The following is a 20,481-nucleotide window of genomic DNA, read 5'->3' as shown; positions in this document are numbered from 1 at the left end:
GGGAGGGGAGGGGTGGGAGGGGAAAACAAGGGAAGAATGATGTTAAAACACACTGTTTGGGTAGAGACACACTCACATGGAATTTCGAATATCTTGAGCTGATGTTCTCTCCTCAACACGTGATTACATAGGTTGTAGGTGAGGAAGTGCCCTCTGGTATCTTCCTTGACAAAAATAAAAGGGAAAACAAAATAGTGCAATACAATTTAATTAGACAGTGGGTGAATGAGATTTAAAACTTACAAGCGACCGATATTTTTAGGCATAGAATGGAGATGTCGCCAGACTCCACAGCATATCCCTTTCTGGTTTGCAGTGTTGCTTCTCGGCTGATCCCTGCTGGCAAAAGGTCTTTCTGTCTGTATGTGGGGATAATTCTGGCTGCAGTGTGGATACTCAAGGCCCGTGCACAGGCTATGTTCTCCTCCGGCCGAGGAAGCATTGGTGACGTCACTGAGGAAGCATTGGCGAAACGCGTCTGACGTTTTTTGGTTATTCCAAGCCACCGTAGCGAGGAGTTTCTTTCCCCTGTATCCTGGCCCAGCGTCTTGCCGTCTGCGCATGCGCACGCGCAACGGAGTAAGGAAGCTGAAGACTGCATCTGTAGAGGGGATAGGCGGCCGGAGGAGAACATAGCCTGTGCACGGGCCTTGAGTATCCACACTGCAGCCAGAATTATCCCCACATACAGACAGAAAGACCTTTTGCCAGCAGGGATCAGCCGAGAAGCAACACTGCAACCCAGAAAGGGATATGCTGTGGAGTCTGGCGACATCTCCTTTCTATGCCTAAAAATATCGGTCGCTTGTAAGTTTTAAATCTCATTCACCCACTGTCTAATTAAATTGTATTGCACTACTGTATTTTGTTTTCCCTTTTATTTTTGTCAAGGAAGATACCAGAGGGCACTTCCACACCTACAACCTATGTAATCACGTGTTGAGGAGAGAACATCAGCTCAAGATATTAGAAATTCCATGTGAGTGTGTCTCTACCCAAACAGTGTGTTTTAACATCATTCTTCCCTTGTTTTCCCCTCCCCTCCCACTCTAAAGAAAGAAGTGTGTATAACTTTGAGTTGTTTTTTACTGTGGCCCTCCCCTCTCTCTTTTACTTTGCACGTAACACACGTCGTGGAGCTTGGAGCAGAGTGACGCGCCCGAGGACATTTCCCCCTTTTTCTACCCATAATCCTGTATTTTAATGTTTTAAAGTGCATTTCTGTATCTCCAGTTCTGGAGGTCGTAGAGAGTTGATATTTGGCCAATGTGTGGAGTCACTGTAGGCATTAAGAACTGGCAAATTTCGATCCACTGAGCCCACCAGAATGGAACTTATTAATATGTGTAGATATTAAAGTGTATATGTATGGTATTTTGGATCTGCTCTGAAAAATGCAGACTCCATCTGCTATGCTAATAGGTCATGAAGGGTAGCCGGCTGATTGAGCCTAAGCACTGTGATCAAAAGTTAAACTGCCCTGATTGTTTACACTAAGTACTAATCAACAGACCAGACTCTGCCACTCTAATTGTTACCTGAGGGCGGAGGAACATCAAACTGGAGTGGTTTGTAAGAGTTATGTCTACACCTACAAACAATGAAGCTCTTGCCAGCTACTTCATTTTGTAGACTGATCATCGCCCCTGATTTAATTATGGGGCTACAGAAATAAGACACTCAGAGTCCCAGTACACATGGGCTAACTAGCTGGAGGGCATGGGTTAATCTGTGTCTCCACGTTAGGGATTGGATACAGATAATTGTTCACCAATAGTCTGTATTCAATGTTAAGAATAGGGTTTGACAGGTATATAAACTGTGTCAACCCTACAGTTTTTAGTTCTTCTGATACCATCTTGAATGTCACCGGATTACTGGAGAATTGCTAGCTGATACTTCTCCATCCCCAACCCTAAGTGTTACCTTCTTGCCTGTTAATTGTACTATATTGCTGTGTTCACCTTTTTTAAGGAATAAATATATGTTATTATATCTAAGCCTCGTTCAGTTCAACCCAGATATTTGGTGTTCATTACTATATATCTTGTCATAAGCTGCCGTGACACACATGTTACAGGACATTGCAGTATTTTGCAGCATCAGCTTGGGGTTCTCCCCTTTTTTCCTCTTGCAATTAATATATTTGCTTGGTAGCTCATACTAGCGATGATGATATATCATTTATATGGACTAACATTTTTAACTTTATAAAGGGCTGGTAAGGCGCTTCTTTACAGTTTTATATTATTTTTTATTATTGACTGTTATTCACACATAACAACCTTTTTTTCTACATTTTTTACATACTCACATTTTGAGCACCATTATGGAGGACATTGAACAATTTGAAACAGAAGATATACAGAGCAATGTTTTTGTACAGAATTGCAGTGACATTACTAAAAGAATCAAACGAGCAGAACATGTGTTTGATAATTCAACTGAGTTAATCTATGAAGAAACTGCAGATTTAACTGCACATTTTCTTAAATTGGAAAAACTTCTGACAGAGAATATTAGACTCTGGTGGGACATTACCACATTAGAAAATTATGCTAATGTCAAAAGTATACAAAGAAGGTTAAGAATAAAAAAAGCATCCACTTTTGGCTTTAGCAGTAAAGAATTTGAGCAAAACTGGAAATCTACATTAAATGAATGTTCATTTAAACTTATAGATATGATTATTGAACATAAGACAAAGGAAAGAGTAACATTGGGTACTGAGATACAAACATTACAGAAAAAGCTCAAAGCTTTTGAAACTATGGAACATTTCTCTGACAATGATCAAGTATTATTGTCCAATATATGGAAAATAGCTGAAGCGCTCAAATGCAGGTATATCTCAAAATGATAATAAGCCAGACCACTGTACCAGGGTACTAACAATTGATATAGTACCTATTGTGTCATATAATGGGTACTATCCTCCTGAAGACAGGTGGTGTGTGGTGCAACCCACTCACCATATGTCTCATTGGCAGGTTCCCCTGAAAAATATGCAAATACTCACATCCTGGTAGGGCAGGCAGGCAGGCTGTGCAGCTACTCAATGCAATACAGGGAAAAGGGAGACCAAAAAGCGCACCAGCACAAACGGAGCAGGAAGAAACCAGAACAAAAAAATTATTAAAAGGGCACTTTAATGTGGCAAAAGACCCATCCAATGCATTTCGAACGTCGCAGCGTTCTTTTTATCATTTTTTTGTTCTGGTTTCTTCCTGCTCCGTTTGTGCTGGTGCGCTTATTGTCCAATATAGAATCTATGGAAGATACCATTATGGAAAAAAAAGCAGTCAAAATTTGACAGAGACCGCTTAGATTATGGGAGAAACCAAGTTTATGTCTGGGAAAGACCAAGTAATGCTAATCCCAATAGAGGGAGATCTAGAACACCTTCACACTCACATGGCCGCAAGCAAGATACATCCAGTACACCTAAAAAATCTATTTTGAAGTCTAAATATACAGACACTTCTAGTTATGAATCAGATACATCAGATAATGAGAACAGATTTCCATCTTTGACTTTTGACATTACTTCAGACACATGGAGAGGAAAGAGTTCCACAGGCTCACAACCACGAGACGCGTCCACATCAGGTGCTTCAGGACATTTTGCACAAATGAATAGACAACAGGAGTCAAAAAACTACATAGGACGAGGAGGTCAAAGAGGAAGAGGAGGAACAAGAGGGGCGGCAAAAAGGAAGAAATATGCTTAGCTATAAATGATGATAATGTGATTAACATTTCACACAAGATATTGACATCAGCACAACTATCTCTACTTAATAGAGGTTTGAACTTTGCTCCCCAAAGTGACTTCCAATTGATTGACATCAATATTGACCTACAGCGGTTCACCCGCAAATTAACTTTAAATATTTTTTTTTCTAACAAACCTGACACTGTTGTACCTGTTATAAGTGATTCTGCGGAGTCTTCGCCAGTTCATGCTGGTGACGACTCACCAGAACCAGATCATTCTGATTTTGACTTTACATTTAAAGATCATTGTGCCATTTCTGATCTAGAGGATCTGTACCTAGAACAGAATATGGAAGATAACTCACGAGATGTTTCTTTATCTAACTTCTTAAGTTTTGAACACACTATATTTAGGAAGAAATCAACCTTCTATCCTTATGGTTCAAAGAGTCTGTTTATCACTACGTTTGAAAGATTGGTGGAAAAAGATCTGAGGATTTTAGCAGAAGAATGTAAGCATGACCCACATTGGCATAGCAATCTAACCACCCTTGAATTGAAAGAACTGCATAATCTTAAACACGATAAAACAATTGTTATTAAAAATGCAGACAAGGGTGGGGCGATTGTTATACAATCTGCAGAGAGTTAGAAACAAGAAGCCTTGAGACAACTCTCTGATATTAGAGCTTATCGCAAATTATCCTCAGATCCTACCACCATTTTTTCACAAGAATTGAGTGCATTACTCGATCTAGGCAAAGAACTTTATGTATTGAGTAATAAAGAATTCGATTTTTTATGTTCCCCTAACCCAGTAGTGCCCATCTTTCACCATCTCCCAAAGATCCATAAATCGCTCACAAGTCCCCCGGGACGTCCAATTGTGGCGAGTTTGGATCTTTGGGAGATGGACTCTCTCGTTTTATAGATGTATATCTACAACCCATAGTACAATCGCTACCATCATTTTTGAAAGACTCAAACCAACTACTATTTGATCTAAACAATATTCAATGGCGAGAGAGCTACAGATGGGTAACCATGGATGTTACCTCTCTTTATAATATTATCAAACATGAGCAGGGTATTGCCGCTATACAACATTTCCTAAAATTATCTCACTTAGCACCAGCACTTTGCACTTTTTTAATAGATTCTATCACATTTTTACTCACAATTATTTTTCTTTTGATTCACAATTTTATTTACAACTCAGAGGCACCGCTATGGGCACATCTTTCGCACCCTCATATGCTAATCTTTTTATGGGGCTGTGGGAGTCTATTTTTATTTTTAGTGATCAAAACTCTTTTAGGCACCAAATTTTATTTTACAAGCGCTATATAGACGATCTCTTATTTATCTGGGATCGTGATCTTTCTTCACTACAAACATTTATTCACCAACTTAATATTAATGATTATAACTTAATATTCACTTTTCATGAAAATATTCATCACATTTATTTTTTGGATCTAATGTTGTATGTGGATATGCGGGGGAATATACAAACGGATATATACAGAAAGCCTAATGCACGCAATTCTTACCTCAGAGCTGACAGTAATCATTCTAAATGTCTCAAAAAAGGTATCCTCAAGGGACAATTTATAAGATTAAAAAGGTTATGTTCCACAGAGGAAGCCTTTGACTTCACAGACTCCCACACAGTCACTGCTGGCTTGCAAAGACACACAGACACAGCCACTGATACACAGCCACTGATACACAGCCACTGATACACTCACACAGCCACTGATACACAGCCACTAATAAACACACACACACACAGCCACTGACACACACACACACAGCCACTGATACACACACACAAAGCCACTGATACACACACACAGTCACTGATACACACAGCCACTGATACATACACACACACACAGCCACTGATACACACACACACACAGCCACTGATACACACACAGCCACACATAGCCACTGATACACAGCCACTGATACACACACACACAGCCACTGATACACACACACACACACACAGCCACTGATACACACACACAGCCGCTGATACACACACACACAGCCACGGATACACACACAGCCACTGATACACACAGCCACTGATACACACACAGCCACTGATACACACACACAGCCACTGATACACACACACACACACACACACACACACACACACACACACACACACACACAGCCATTGATACACACACACACTCACCCCCCACACACACACACACCCCCACACACACACTCCCCTCCATACCCCCCCCCCCCCCACACACACACTCTCCCCCCCCCCACACACACACTCTCCCCCCCCCCACACACACACTCTTCCCCCCCCCCACACACACTCTCCCCCCCACACACACTCTCCCCCCCACACACACACACTCCAACCCCCCCAAACACACTCTCCCCCCCCACAACACACACTCTCCCCCCCCCCCCACACACACACTCTCCCCCCCACACATACTCTCCTCCCCAACACACACACTCCCCCCCACACACACACTCCCCCCCACACACACCCCCCACAATCACACACTCCACCCCAAACACAAACTCTCCCCTCCACACACACACTATCCCCCCCACACACACTCTCCCCCCCACGCACACACTCTCCCCCTGACACACACACTCTCCCCCTGACACACACACACTCTCCCCCCGCCCACACACACTCTCACCCCCCCCCACACACACACACTCCCCCCCACACACACACTCCCCCCAAACACACACTCTCCCACCCCACACACACTCCCCCCCACACACACTCCCCCCTACACACACACACCCCTCACACACTCTCCCCCCCACATACACACTCTCCCCCCCCACACACATGCTCTCCCCCCCACACACACACTCCCCCCCTACACACACACACTGATACACACACACACACACACACAGCCACTGATACACACACACAGCCATTGATACACACACACACTCCCCCCCACACACACACTCTTCCTCCCCACACACACACTCTCCCCCCCACACACACACACTCTCCCCCCCCCACACACACACCCCCCCCACACACTCTCCAACCCCCCCACACACACACTCCCCCCCCACACACACTCCCCCCCCACACACACACTCTCCCCCCCACACACACACTCCCTGCCATACACCCCCCCACACACACACTCCCCCTGCACACACACACTCTCCCCTCACACACACTCCCCCCCACACACACTCCTCCCCACACACACTCCTCCCCACACACACACTCCACCCACACACACTCCCCCCCACACACACTCCCCCCACACACACACTCCCCCCCACACACACTCCCCCCAACACACACTCCCCCCCACGCACACTCCCACTCCCCCACCCCACATCCCCCCACACACACTCTCCCCCCCACACACTCTCCCCCCCACACACTCTCCCCCCCCACACACACTCTCCCCTCCCCCACTCCCCCTCCCCACACACCCACCACACACACACCCCCCACACACCGACACACACACACCCCACTCACCCCCCCATATCCCCCCCCACACACAAACCCCCCCTCACACACACACCCCACACACAAAGTGGAGTACAGAGGCAGCGACAGATGTGAGTGACTGGAGGGGGGGGGGGGGGCGAGGGAGAGAGGAAAGGCCTGCGATCTGAGCAGGTGGCTCCCTGCCTCCCTCTGCACCACCACTGCCCGCCCCCACGCCCATCTCACGCACCAAGGGGACTGGGGGCAAAGGGTGCGCCAGGTGGGGCAAAGGGAGCACCAGGGGGGGCAAAGGGAGCACCAGGGGGGGGGTCAAAGGGAGCACCAGGGGGGGGGGGGGAAAGGGAGCACCAGGGGGGCAGAGAGCGCCAGGGGGGGCAACCCCCCGCTCTGACTGGGTCCCTGTGGCTGCCCGCCCGGTGGGGGACACCGAGCAGCAGGCAGAGGAGCCAGGAGCGGGAAGACATACACACACACTCACCGTGTGCTCTGCACAAAGCAGAAGCCCTGCCCCCGCTTCCTCTGACCTGCCTGCGACCAATCCCCTGCGTCCCAGCAAGCATTCTAAGCTCCGCCTCCTTCATTCAAACCCATGCGGCCCTTCATCCAATCTTCACGGCAGCATTCACTCATTCTACTGAACACAGAGAATACTTACCAGCTGCCGCATCCTCCTCACCGCTGACGTAACCGGGACACATTGGCTGGTCCGCAAAGATATTTGTTGTGGGCTGCATGCGGCCCGTGGGTCGTTAGTTTGACATGCTTGATGTACAGATATGTATTTGTTAGAAAAGAAGTGTGCATTCCAAAGGGCACAGGAGAGAGGGGATGCATATGAGGTTAGAGGGGTTTACGCCACAAGGAGAAGAAGTTGCATGTGAGAGGTGAGGATGAGAGCATGTAGAAATAAGGCAGGGACCAGGATTGGGAGATGCAAAGAAAGAATGTGGGTGCAAGAGGAGAATTTGTAGGGGGGGTGGGTAGAGCAGGGGGTATAGCTGAGTGGAACCAAAGGGCACAGATAGGAAAGCAGTTCATGTGAACTGAGAAGTGGAGAAGGAAGGACAGATGGGGAAATATGAATGGTGTGAGTGACATAAGGCTTGTGGAAAGAAATGTCTTGTTTAGAAAGATGTGAGGTTAGAGCGAATATAAATAGCAGAGGAGACTTGGCAGTGTTGCAAGTTCAGTGTTGAGCGCTGGGCACTGAAAATGGAGTTAGGGTAAGGGCAATGTACAAAATGTTATTCTCTCTCATTGGCTGTTAAACACCACTACAAAACAGTACCATCAGAATCCTCATTCACAAGTAATATTTCAATAGATGAATCCACATCACGTCCACCACCTGCTCTGTCCCTGAAATTCTCTGTCTTCTTCACCTGGCTCTTAACAGCTCTTCAGAGTCTTCTAATATCAATGCCAATGTCTGTTCCGCATTCATCATTGCTGAATGTAACAAGAATGATGTGCATTTTGCATATGACTTTAGTGGTATAAGAGAAACTGGCAGTGGTGTACTTTCCTTTCTCTAGAACTGACATTTAATTCTTTTCAATCTGCTTCTCCCCAGTCTCGACTTTAGTACTAGCCTTAGGCTGACTTGGAATTCCTATTCACATTTTAAATCTCTTTAAAACTGAAGGTTTGCACAATCCCTGAAATCCACAAAGTTAATCATAAATCAGGAACTCTGTTTGAATCAGTATTTCTGATTCAGAGGTCTTCATATCACAATATATCTATTAGTAGTAGTAGGAACCTGATGAAGCACGCAGTTGCGAAATGCGTTGAGGTGACGTGAGGCTGTTCCAGCACACACACTCATTGGCCGGGACAGTGGAACCGGGAAGCTCAAGCGGAGGAGAGATCTACCAAGCGACGGTGCAGTCCGGACACTAACAACAGCACCTTCCTTGGCCACCCGCTTCTTTAGCTCACGGTTAGCATCTGTCCCCCCTTTGTGGTTTTGTTCACAGGTAGTCATTGCAGCAGTCTGCAACTGATTTTATATTTGTTTGTACTTCTTTTTGTTTCAATTTTTTTAAATTGTTTTTTGAGAGAATGACATCATATAACAAATTTTAATATACCTCTGTTACAACTTCACAGTGTGTAAAAAGAAAAAATATTAAACATTATATTACAACATAAATAATACTCTTGTTGTCTTCTTTTCTTTAAATTAACTTACATCCGTTAAATTCTACAAAACATTTGTTGTTATTTTTTTTTTTTTAAATGTTAACAACCTATTGAGGAAGCAGGCGCTTCCAGACATCTCTCTCTGAGAAAATCAAGGATAGTGGAGAGAAAAGCAAGAAAGAAGAGGGAGTGGGGGGCGGGGGGGTTGAGGAGAAATGTGAGGAGAGGGGTGGGGAGGGGGGATGACTTATTAACTCCAGTCTTGTATGGCCCCTATTTTTTATTTTTAGTTGTCTGGCGATACTGACCAAACCTTATGGAATTTATCAACCTTTTGACCCAGCTGTGCCGAGAGGAGTTCCATTAATCTTATTTCCCTGACACGTCTCAGTACTGTCTGCTTGGAGGGGGCGTTTATTTTTTTCCATGCCGCAGCTACCGAGCAGCGAGCTGCAGTGAGTTCTCTTGGGGTTGTAGGTCCTCTATTGGTGTAGCCAGCACCATGACCAGTGGGTCCACCTCTATCTCTAGCCGCAGGAGCACTCGTATCATTATTTGCATCATGATCCAGAACCCCTGAATTTTTGGGCAATTCCACCAGATATGAGCCATCTCTCCTTTTTGCCCGCATCCTCTCCAACACAAATCTGAGGACCCGGGGAAAATCTGGCTCAACCTATTTGGGGTTAGGTACCAATGAAATAGAATTTTGTATATGTTTTCTTTTATAGTTGTGCAGATTGATGTTTTAGAGGCCGCTTCCCAGATATCCTCCCAGTCGTCTCTGTCTAATTCTAGGTTTAAGTCTTCTGTCCATTTTAGCATGTAGCTATGCTTAGATTGTGCCGCAGTTGACGCCAGGCCCAGATATACCTCAGAAATCAGACCTTTGCAATAATAGCCTCTGCTGCATAATCTCTCAAATTTTGTCATAGCCGAAAACACTGAGTCTTTTGAGACTGTTTGTAGGTAATGTCGAATTTGTAAGTAACCAAATACCGGTAAGTTTGTAATTTTATGTTTTTTCTCCAAATCTGGGAGTGCAAGAATCTTATCTTTGGATACAAAATCATCAGCTATTACCAACCCTAGCTCTTTATATTTACTAAGTCCCTTTGGGAGGCAGCCTGGGATAAACTCAGGATTGCTAAATTTGGGGGTCATTAGAGTGGGTGAAGATGCCAAATGATATTTCTCCTTGTTTCTAGTCCATACCTTCCATGTACACCTCATTGCTCGCAGTTTTAATTTATCTGCTAGGCTCTTTCTTCCCCTTTCTCCCCCCCCCCCCCCCGGTCCAAAGGGTTACCGGCAGAGAAAGGGGTCCTGTATAGGTAGACTCAATCCCGAGCCAACAACTTGTAGTTGGGTCGCTGTTCCACATTATTACTTGTTTTAGTTGGGCCACCAAATAGTATTTAGTAATATCCGGGACTTCCAAACCTCCGCAATCTTTTGGAGCTAGTAAAATTGTTCTTGCAACCCTTGGTCTTTTGTTTTTCCAGATGAATTGAAAAATTCTATTCTGGATATTTTTAAGTTCTGCTGATAGAATGTCTATTGGTAGCGTCTGGAAATAATATAGGAGTCTTGGCAGGATATTCATTTTAACTGTGGCTATTCTTCCTAGCCAAGAGATCTGATTTTCGTTCCAGCTCTGAAGATCTTTTCTAATCTTTTCGAAGAGGGGGGGATAATTGTATTGGTATAGGGTCTTAAAAGAGCTCGTTATCTGTATTCCCAGATATTTAATTTTTATCGAGCTCCATTTATAATTGAAGTTTGCCTGTAGCAACTTAACTTCTGATGCCGTTAATGAAAGATTCAGTGCCTCCGACTTGTCCGTGTTAATTTTATATCCTGAAATTTTACTAAATTGGTCTAATTGGGATTGTAAGTTCGGGAGGGACATCAATGGGTTGGGCAGGGTTAGAATAATGTCGTCGGCAAACAGGGATATTTTGTAATTTGTCTCTCCAATTTCAATACCTTTGATATTCTTTTCGTCTCTAATTGTCGTTGCCAGGGGTTCTATGGAGAGGGCGAATAGAAGCGGAGATAGGGGGCATCCTTGTCGAGTGCCATTAGTGATTTTTATGGGGTTTGAGTCTCTTCCTGGGAGTTTCACGACTGCTGTGGGAGTTTTGTATAGGGCTCTAATTATATTTCTGTTTTGATTTTACGATCCCCTGCAGGAATGTAAGCAAGGGATGCCAGGTATAGTTAGGATCACTGTTAGGAAATAGCTACAGGACAGGGACTTTGGGAGCAGGAGATTAAGGGTAGATATAGGGGAGCAACTAGGGTTAAAAAAAACTGTAATGTGTTGCTGCCCAGAGTAGCCGGTAGTACCATGTTATCTGCAAATAGTGTATAATTTGCGGGTACCTGTCTGTTCACAAGAACGGTGTGGGCTATGGAAGTCCCATGTAAAGTATAGCAAAAACCTGACCTGTTATGGGGCTTTTGGGGTTCCCGGCATCCTAGGACATGAGACCTCAGGAGGGTAAGTTTTAGGTGGGATATTTCAGCAAAAATGTATTCTTTTTGCTTGCAGGAGTTCGGGGAGCCGAGTTATTGGTAGTCCCCTAATTCTCCCCGGTGTGCAGGCACTATTTGCAGATACACGAGAATTACACTGGGGCTATACAGTGTCCCCAGACGCAGTTCCCTTATAGGTATACGATTTCCCAAGATATAAGTTAAGATAGTGTATTGTGTCTTATACATTATGTATAAATGTCTATACAGCCAGATGTGGATTAGCATTCCAATGCAACCAACCCAAGTAATGGGATTCCCTGTGTTAATTGCAAAGACATGCAGGCTTGTGGCACATGGTGAGGGAGAAGGGCTGTGGAGTTGCTATCTTCAGAGAGAGCCTTTTGTTTCATCTAGACTCAGAGGTGCCAGGACCACAGAGGGTATGGGGCTAGCCAGGAAAATGGCTGATGGGTTTCAAACTCATAGGCACGATTCCCATTGGCTGCACAATCATAATCCATGCTCTAATTGGCTGGCAGACCCGTAAATGTAATAAATGTGCAGCAAGCCCTATATAAGTGAGAGCAGTGTAGCAGATAAGTCCCTTTGTTTTGATGATTTGAAGATACAAGTAGAGAGGCACTATATAAGCCTGTGTGGGCCTGCTGGCGGGCTGTTCAAAGGTCCTTCTGGGTGAGCTACATACCAGCAGAGAAGCACTGGAGAATCCCAGCCAGCAGGGAAAGCTAGAATCTTATGGCGGCTGGAACCAGAAGGCTCAGGGTAAGCCTTTTGCTGAAGCACCTAGGTATGTTAGTGTCTCCCCCCAAGTCCCCCAGTGTGATGTGTATTTACCTGTGTATTTTGTTGTATGTTTGCATGAATAAACCCCATTTTATTTAATAACTTTGTCTTTGCTAGTGTAAATTATCCCAGAAGGTTTTAAAAGGTGTTAAGAGTCCTGGCGTTCCATGACAGACATTTTTACATGTACATATAGATTACCTATGCACGTGACCAGTCAATCTAACACAGACGGTGTAAAGTAGTAATAAACAGAATAACTTTTTATTGACATTCTTAATTATACTACTACTAGTCATATACAGTTGGGTATACTAGTCTATTTTATCTGGCTTAAACTGATTGACCGGGTTTGTCAGCCAATGAGAACGGTAATTCGATTAGTCCATTTAAGGCACTGGTGGGAAAGAGGCGGCCCGCATTGTGCCACAGGGACATCCCCCCGACCACAGGGACCCCCAACCTTCTCTCCCTGGTCCATTGCTCCTGCAGCTTGAGCAAATGGGGGCAGCGCTATGAACAAGGGGCCATAAATGTGGGGGATCATTACAAAGAGGGTTAGAATCCAAGCTTTGCTGTCTTGTGTGCACTCTCTGGACCCAGTGTGATGATCGCCCGGTAGACCCCGGGGGCAGCAGCTCCTTCACCAGACTGTGTTCAGTGTCCAGGTGGAGAGGGAAAGGATAGAGGGGGGAGGACCAGAGATGGGAGGACCATTACCAAGAGGGTTAGAATCCAAGCTTTGCTGTCATGTGTAATCTCTGATGCTTCGCCAGGTCTGCGTTCTGAACAAACCCTGTGTCACATTGTGAGCATTTATAGGGCCGCTCGCCTGTGTGTAATATTAAATGTGATGTCCGAGTAAAGCCTTTCCCACAGTCACCTCATTTATATGGTTTTTCCCCAGTGTGAGTCATCTGGTGCCTGGTTAAATCAGACCTCTGTGCAAACCTTTTCTCACAATGGAAGCACTTGTAAGGACGCTCACCTGTATGTGCCCTCTGGTGCAGGGGTTAGCAAGCTATTTACACCAAGCCCCCCTTTTCAGCCGTGATATTAGTTCCCCATGCCTCATGTAATTCAAATCACATTACTTTTTTTTTATTTTTTATTAATCGGTATAAAATGTTTAAAACAGTAAAGCATGATAAATGTTATATGTTTGTTTTTAAATAAATCAGTATAGTAGTATAAGATAATACTGAATGCAATTTTTTTCTCCCACTCATCTCATGTCTCCCCTTCATTAGTTGTCTCCCCCTCATCTCATCAGCTCTCTCCCCCTCTTGCCCATCTCCAGGGTGGTGATAGAGGCAGGCAGGGGGAGATGAGGGTACATTGCGGGCCAGCAGAGGAGTTACGAGTTGCACGGAGGCAGAGCAGGGGGTCGAAGAGGAGTGTGCTGTAGCAGAATAGACACCGGAAGAGAGACTTCCGGGTCGGACCCCTGGACCGCCTCCATGCAACTTCTAACTCCTCTGCCGGCTTCTCCTCTGTTTCACTCTTGTGGTCTCCTGACGCTATGTACCAACATCTACCCCCGCTTGTCTCACTGGGCCCCCGTACTAAATTATGCATCACCCCTATGGGGGCGTACACCCCATCTCTGGTGTAGAACATGGTCAGATTTCTGAATGAAGACCTTTTCGCATGCTGCACACTGATAAGGCCTCTCTTCTGTGTGGGTCCTCAAATGCTTCACTAAATCGGAATTCTGAGTGAAATTTTTGCTGCAATGTGCGCACTGGTGAGGCCTCTGTCCTGAGTGGGTTTGCTGGTGTTCTATGAAAGAAGCCAACTGATTAAAGGCCTTTCCGCACTCTGCACAAGTATAGGGAGTTTCTGCAACTCGGATCATCTCCTTTTGTGAGCTGAGAGGGTCAGAGCTACTATTCACAGATTTTCTGGGTCAGCACACAGGAAGTTTCAATCTTCTTGTGTGTCCTCATCTGTTTAATGAGGTCAGAACTCTGGATGAAACTTCTACTGCACTCTGAGCATCTGTATGGCCGGTCAGTGCATTGCGCCCTCTTGTGTCTGATTATGGTGGAGCTTTTTGCAAACCTTTAATCGCACGAGGGGCACTGGAATGGCTTCTCCCCAGTGTGTGTCTGCAGGTGTTTCACCAGATCAGAGTTCTGGATAAAGCTTTTCGCACACACGGAGCAGTGATCAGGCCTCTCGCCTGTGTGTGTCTTGCGATGCTGATTCAGTGCTGAACTCTGATTGAAGCTTTTTGGACAGTCCAAGCACTTGTATGGCCTCTCGCCTGTGTGCATCCTCTGGTGGATGATGAGAGCTGAAGGTTTTCTGATGTTTCTCTCACAGTCTGTGCATTGATACAGCCTCTCTCCAGTGTGGGTTCTCTGGTGGTTCTTCAGGTCTCTCCTATTTATAAAGGTCTTCTCACAGTGAGTACACTGATGAGGCTTTTGCACCTTATACATCCTTTGGTGTCTCACCACAGAAGCATAGCAACTAAAGCTTTTCCCACAGTGGCTGCAGGTATAACACTTTCTTCCTGAGATCTGTCTGTGTTCTGAACCAGCCTCTGATGGAGTCACATCTGGTTTGCAATCCTCTGCTGCATCTTCCACTTCTACCTTCTTCCGATTCTCACCTGTCAAATTAAAAGATAAAATCCTATTAGTTACATATCACTGACTTTGGGGCTTCCCCTGCTGTCTGAGAATGAATATGCTGCGTTATATGATGACATAAGTCACCTTATGTGTCTCAGGCACCAAAATTAAGCTGTAAGATTCTCAGGGTGGAAACTTGGACCCAAGATGTCTGATGTATAATTATCATGTTAGTGCACTAAGCAACATTTACTACACTGATGCAATACAACTATTCTGTTTTTTGTTTGTTTTTTTAGCTCTATTATATTCATTGTGCATAACTATATATGGGCAAAGTTCGTATCAATTTCAAAATCAGTGTGTCACATCATCATCAGTATCCTCATTCACAACATCTGATATGACTAGAGGAGTGACCTTGTTATTGTCCCTGTGACTCCCTCTTCTTCATCTGCCAATATATCATATTTAATAGAGGAGAACCCTGTTAATAACCCGGGCTTTGCTTGGGAGTGGGAAAGGAAGTTGGGAACAGATTTCTATAGAAGAATGGTCCAGAATATGGGCAATTGCAGGATCCTCATCATTGTCCACTAGAATAATGGAAAACAAATATAACCTTCTTTACAGTTGGTACTATACCCCTCCGATGCTTCATAGCAGTTACCCCAATGTATCGGGACTATGCTGGAGAAATTATGGAGGGTCAGCAAACAATTAAGCATATCTGCTGGGAGTCTTCGTTATCAAATTAGAACGAGATAATGAATTGCATACAAGGAATCGCTGGTGTTGTCGTACCCCAGGACCCGAGTATAATTCTCCCCAATAGAGACGGCATTGATGGGTATCGGTTAAAGAAATCCTTAGTTCAGCACTTACTGAACGCGGCTCGGTGATCAATCGCAGCGCTATGGAAACAAGCATGAGCAACAATGATGGATTACTGGAAAAAAATAGGGTGTGGGAGGTCGTGAGCGTGTGAGTTTAATTAAACATAGTTGCACTGATTTTATTTCGTTATTTTAGGTCTTATGCGTTTTCATTTTTCTTTGTTTGCTTGGAGCTTTTATATTGTGTATTCTTTATTAATATTATTTATCCCCGAATTGTCTTTTAAGCTCAAGCTTTGCTGTCATGTGCCCTTTCTGATGCTTCGCCAGTTCTGCGTTCTGAACAAACCCTCTGTCACATTGTGAGGATTTATAGGGCCGCTCGCCTGTGTGTATCCTGTGGTGTAATATTACATTTGACTTCTGAGTAAAGCCTTTCCCACAGTCACCGCACTTATATGGATTTTCCCCAGTGTGAGTCATCTGGTGCTTGGTTAAATCAGACCTCTGTGCAAACCTTTTCTCTCAATGGAAGCACTGGTAAGGGCGCCCACCTTTATGTGTCCTCTGGTGCAGGAGTGAGCAAGCCATTTACACCAAGCCCCCCTTTTACTGGTGATATTAGTTCCCCATGCCTGATTTAATTCATTTAAAAAAAAAAGTCATGTGATTTTGAATAGGTGTGTTTTTAAATAAGTATAGTAGTATAAGAGTCTCTCTCCCCAACTCCTAACTTCTGCCGGCTGCTCCTCTGCTTCACTCTGGCAGCCTCCTGCCGCCACATAACATCATCTCCCCCCGCCTGTGTCACTGCGCCCCCCCCCCCCCTACAAAATCTCGTGCCCCTCAGTTTGTACACCCCTACTCTGGTGTATAACCAGGTCCAATTTCCAAATGAAGCCCTTTTCGCATGCTGCACACTGATAAGGCCTCTCTCCTGTGTGGGTCCTCAAATGCTTCATTAAATGGGAATTCTGAGTGAAGTTTTTGCCGCAATGTGCGCACTTGTGAGGCGTCGGTCCTGAGTGGGTTTGTTCGTGTGTCAGAGTTACTACTCACAGATTTTTCTGGGTCAGCACGTTGGAAGTTTCCATCTTCTTGTGTGTCTTCATATGGTTAATGAGGTGAAAATTACGGATGAAGCTTCTACTGCACTCTGAGCATCTGTATGGCCGGTCAGTGCATTGCGCCCTCTTGTGTCTGATTAAGTTGATGCTTTTTGCAAACTTTTTATTGCACACGGAGCACTGGTATGGCTTCTCCACCGCGTGTGTCTGAAGGTGTTTCAGCAGATCAGCCCTCCGGAGAAAGCTTTTCGCACACACGGAGCAGTGATGACACTTCTCGTCTGTGTGTGTCCTGCGGTGGAGAGTCAGTAATTTCATCATATGGAAGCTTTTCGGACAGTCCAAGCACTTGTATGGCCTCTCGCCTGTGTGCATCCTCTGGTGGATGACGAGATCTGAAGATTTTGTGAAGTTTCTCTCGCAGTCTGTGCATTGATACAGCCTCTCTCCAGTGTGGGTTCTCTGGTGGTTCTTCAGGTCTGTCTTCCTTAAAAAGGCCTTCTCACAGTGAGAACACTGATTACTTTGCACATTATACATCTTTTGGTGTCTCACCACAGAAGCATAGCAACTAAAGCTTTTCTCACAGTGGCTGCAGGTATGTCGTTGTGCCCCCGAGATCTGTCTTTGCTTTGAACCAGCCTCATATTTCATGGCTCCTTCCACCTGCTCCATATTTTCAGTCTTCACTACCAGGGAGTTGCTGAAATCCGTCCCTTCTTCATTCTTCTCTGATGGAGTTACATCTGGTTTGCAATCCTCTGCTGCATCTTCCACTTCTACTTTTATCTTCCGATACGCACCTGTCAAATTAAAGATAAAATCCTATCAGTTACGTATCACTGACTTTGGGGCTTCCCCTGTTGTCTGAGAATGAACATGCTGCGTTATATGATGACATAAGTCACCTCATGTGTCTCAGGCACCAAAATCAAGCTGTAAGATTCTCAGTGTGGAAACTTGGACCTGAGAAGCGTGATATATTACTGCAAACACCCAGTTGCACTAAGCAACATGTACTACACGTGCAATACAACTATTCTGTTTTTTTTTAGCTCTATTTATTAACGTTTTTCATAGTGCATAACTATATATGGGCAATGTTATACATTTATATATCACAGTGTCTCACATCATCATCAGAATACTCATTCACAACATCTGATATTTGACTAGATGAATCAGCATCACGCCCACCCCCTGCTCTTCAAAGGAGTGACCAGGTTGTTACTCCCTCTTCTTCATCTGGCAATATATCATATTTAATAGAGAACCCCGTTAATAATAGTGGGAAAGGAGTTGGGAACAGATTTCTATAGAAGAATGGTCCAGAATATGGGCAATTGCAGGATCCTCATCATTGTCCACTAGAATAATGGAAAACAAATATAACCTTCTTTACAGTTGGTACTGTACCCCTCCGATGCTTCATAGCAGTTAGCCCAATGTATCGGGACTATGCTGGAGAAATTATGGAGGGTCAGCGAACAATTAAGCATATCTGCTGGGAGTCTTCGTTATCAAATTAGAACGAGATAATGAATTGCATACAAGGAATCGCTGGTGTTGTCGTACCCCAGGACCCGAATATAATTCTCCTCAATAGAGACGGCATTGATGGGTATCGGTTAAAGAAATCCTTAGTTCAGCACTTACTGAACGCGGCTCGGTGATCAATCGCAGCTCTATGGAAACAAGCATGAGCAACAATGATTGATTACTGGAAAAAAATAGGGTGTGGGAGGTCGTGAGCGTGTGACAGTTTAATTAAACACACTTGCACTGATTTTATTTAGTTATTTTAGGTCTTATGCTTTTTCGTTTTTCTTTGTTTGCTTGGAGCTTTTACATTGTGTATTCTTTATTAATATTATTTATCCCCGAATTATCTATTAAGCATGTAATAGAAAAGTGTTCTCAACATCCACTATGTGCTATAATGTTACATGGATGTTACCACTCTATGTAACTGAAGTGTACCATGTTGATGAATGTAAAAGCGGAGAAATAAAGAATTTACACAAAATATGTGGGGGTTCATAGTCTAGGCGGGGGCGGGGGAAGCACAGTTCTTTTGCCCACCGAGCCGCCCACTACTCAGCCACAAAACCACTCCATTAGTTGGTTACCAATTGTAGTATACTACTGGTAGTGGTAGTAAAAAACAAAAAAAACAAACTATGTGTATATAAACAAAAAAATCATATGCACGCGACAAGTCAGATACCTAATGCAGACGGTGTAAAGTAATTATTTTAACACAACTTGTTAGTCAAATTCTTATTAATGATACTACTGCTAGTGGCATACAGTTAGTTATACTAGTAATGGTATAATCAGTGGGGTGGGGTAGTGTTTAGACACCGGACTGTGGTATTTATTAGTAGTAACGGTAACGCTAATAACAAGTAAACTGGTATATACACAGAGGAAAGGTCTTCAATCTCTCACTAATTATCCTAGTAATAATATATAGAGAGAAAGGTGAATAATATATGTCACTCTCGCAGTGCCCCTGGGTGTGCGGTTATTGCTGCTGGTGGTGGCACTGGCTGGCACTGTGCCCCTGGGTGTGCGGTTATTGCTGCTGGTGGTGGCACTGGCTGGCACTGTGCCCCTGGGTGTGCGGTTGCTGCTGGTGGTGGCACTGGCTGGCACTGTGCCCCTGGGTGTGCGGTTGCTGGTGCTGCTGGTGGTGGTGGCACTGGCTGGCACTGTGTCCCTGGGTGTGTGGTTGCTGCTGGTGGTGGCACTGGCTGGCACTGTGTCCCTGGGTGTGCGGTTGCTGCTGGTGGTGGCACCGGCTGGCACTGTGTCCCTGGGTGTGTGGTTGCTGGTGCTGCTGGTGGTGGCACTGGCTGGCACTGTGTCCCTGGGTGTGTGGTTGCTGGTGCTGCTGGTGGTGGCACTGTGTCCCTGGGTGTGCGGTTGCTGCTGGTGGTGGCACTGGCTGGCACTGTGCCCCTGGGTGTGTGGTTGCTGGTGCTGCTGGTGGTGGCACTGGCTGGCACTGTGTCCCTGGGTGTGTGGTTGCTGCTGGTGGTGGCACTGGCTGGCACTGTGTCCCTGGGTGTGCGGTTGCTGGTGCTGCTGGTGGTGGCACTGGCTGGCACTGTGCCCCTGGGTGTGTGGTTGCTGGTGCTGCTGGTGGTGGCACTGGCTGGCACTGTGCCCCTGGGTGTGCGGTTGCTGCTGGTGGTGGCACTGGCTGGCACTGTGCCCCTGGGTGTGTGGTTGCTGGTGCTGCTGGTGGTGGCACTGGCTGGCACTGTGTCCCTGAGTGTGCGGTTGCTGGTGGCACTGTGTGGCACTCTGCTGGGTGATAAAACTAAATAATATATATGTTTAACCCCCCT

General features: G+C 45.2%; 2 protein-coding genes across 2 annotated transcripts in view; both read right to left on the bottom strand.

Annotated features, from left to right (window-relative positions):
- LOC142488293 (uncharacterized) overlaps nucleotides 1-20,481 on the bottom strand; it is a 192,641-nt gene that overhangs the window by 96,581 nt on the left and 75,579 nt on the right.
- Nucleotides 14,713-20,481, bottom strand: part of LOC142487974 (uncharacterized) — a 29,200-nt gene continuing 23,431 nt past the window's right edge. Inside the window, exons 5-6 of the mRNA XM_075588215.1 lie at nucleotides 17,118-17,928; nucleotides 14,713-15,260 (exon numbers count right to left, since the gene is read on the bottom strand). Of these exons, the coding sequence (XP_075444330.1) occupies nucleotides 15,257-15,260; nucleotides 17,118-17,928 (815 nt within the window). The 3' untranslated portion in view covers nucleotides 14,713-15,256. The remainder of the gene's footprint in view (nucleotides 15,261-17,117; nucleotides 17,929-20,481) is intronic.

This window comes from Ascaphus truei, chromosome 2, assembly GCF_040206685.1.
Source record: "Ascaphus truei isolate aAscTru1 chromosome 2, aAscTru1.hap1, whole genome shotgun sequence".
NCBI lineage: Eukaryota > Metazoa > Chordata > Amphibia > Anura > Ascaphidae > Ascaphus > Ascaphus truei.
This window is presented reverse-complemented; position numbering and strand designations above follow the sequence as displayed.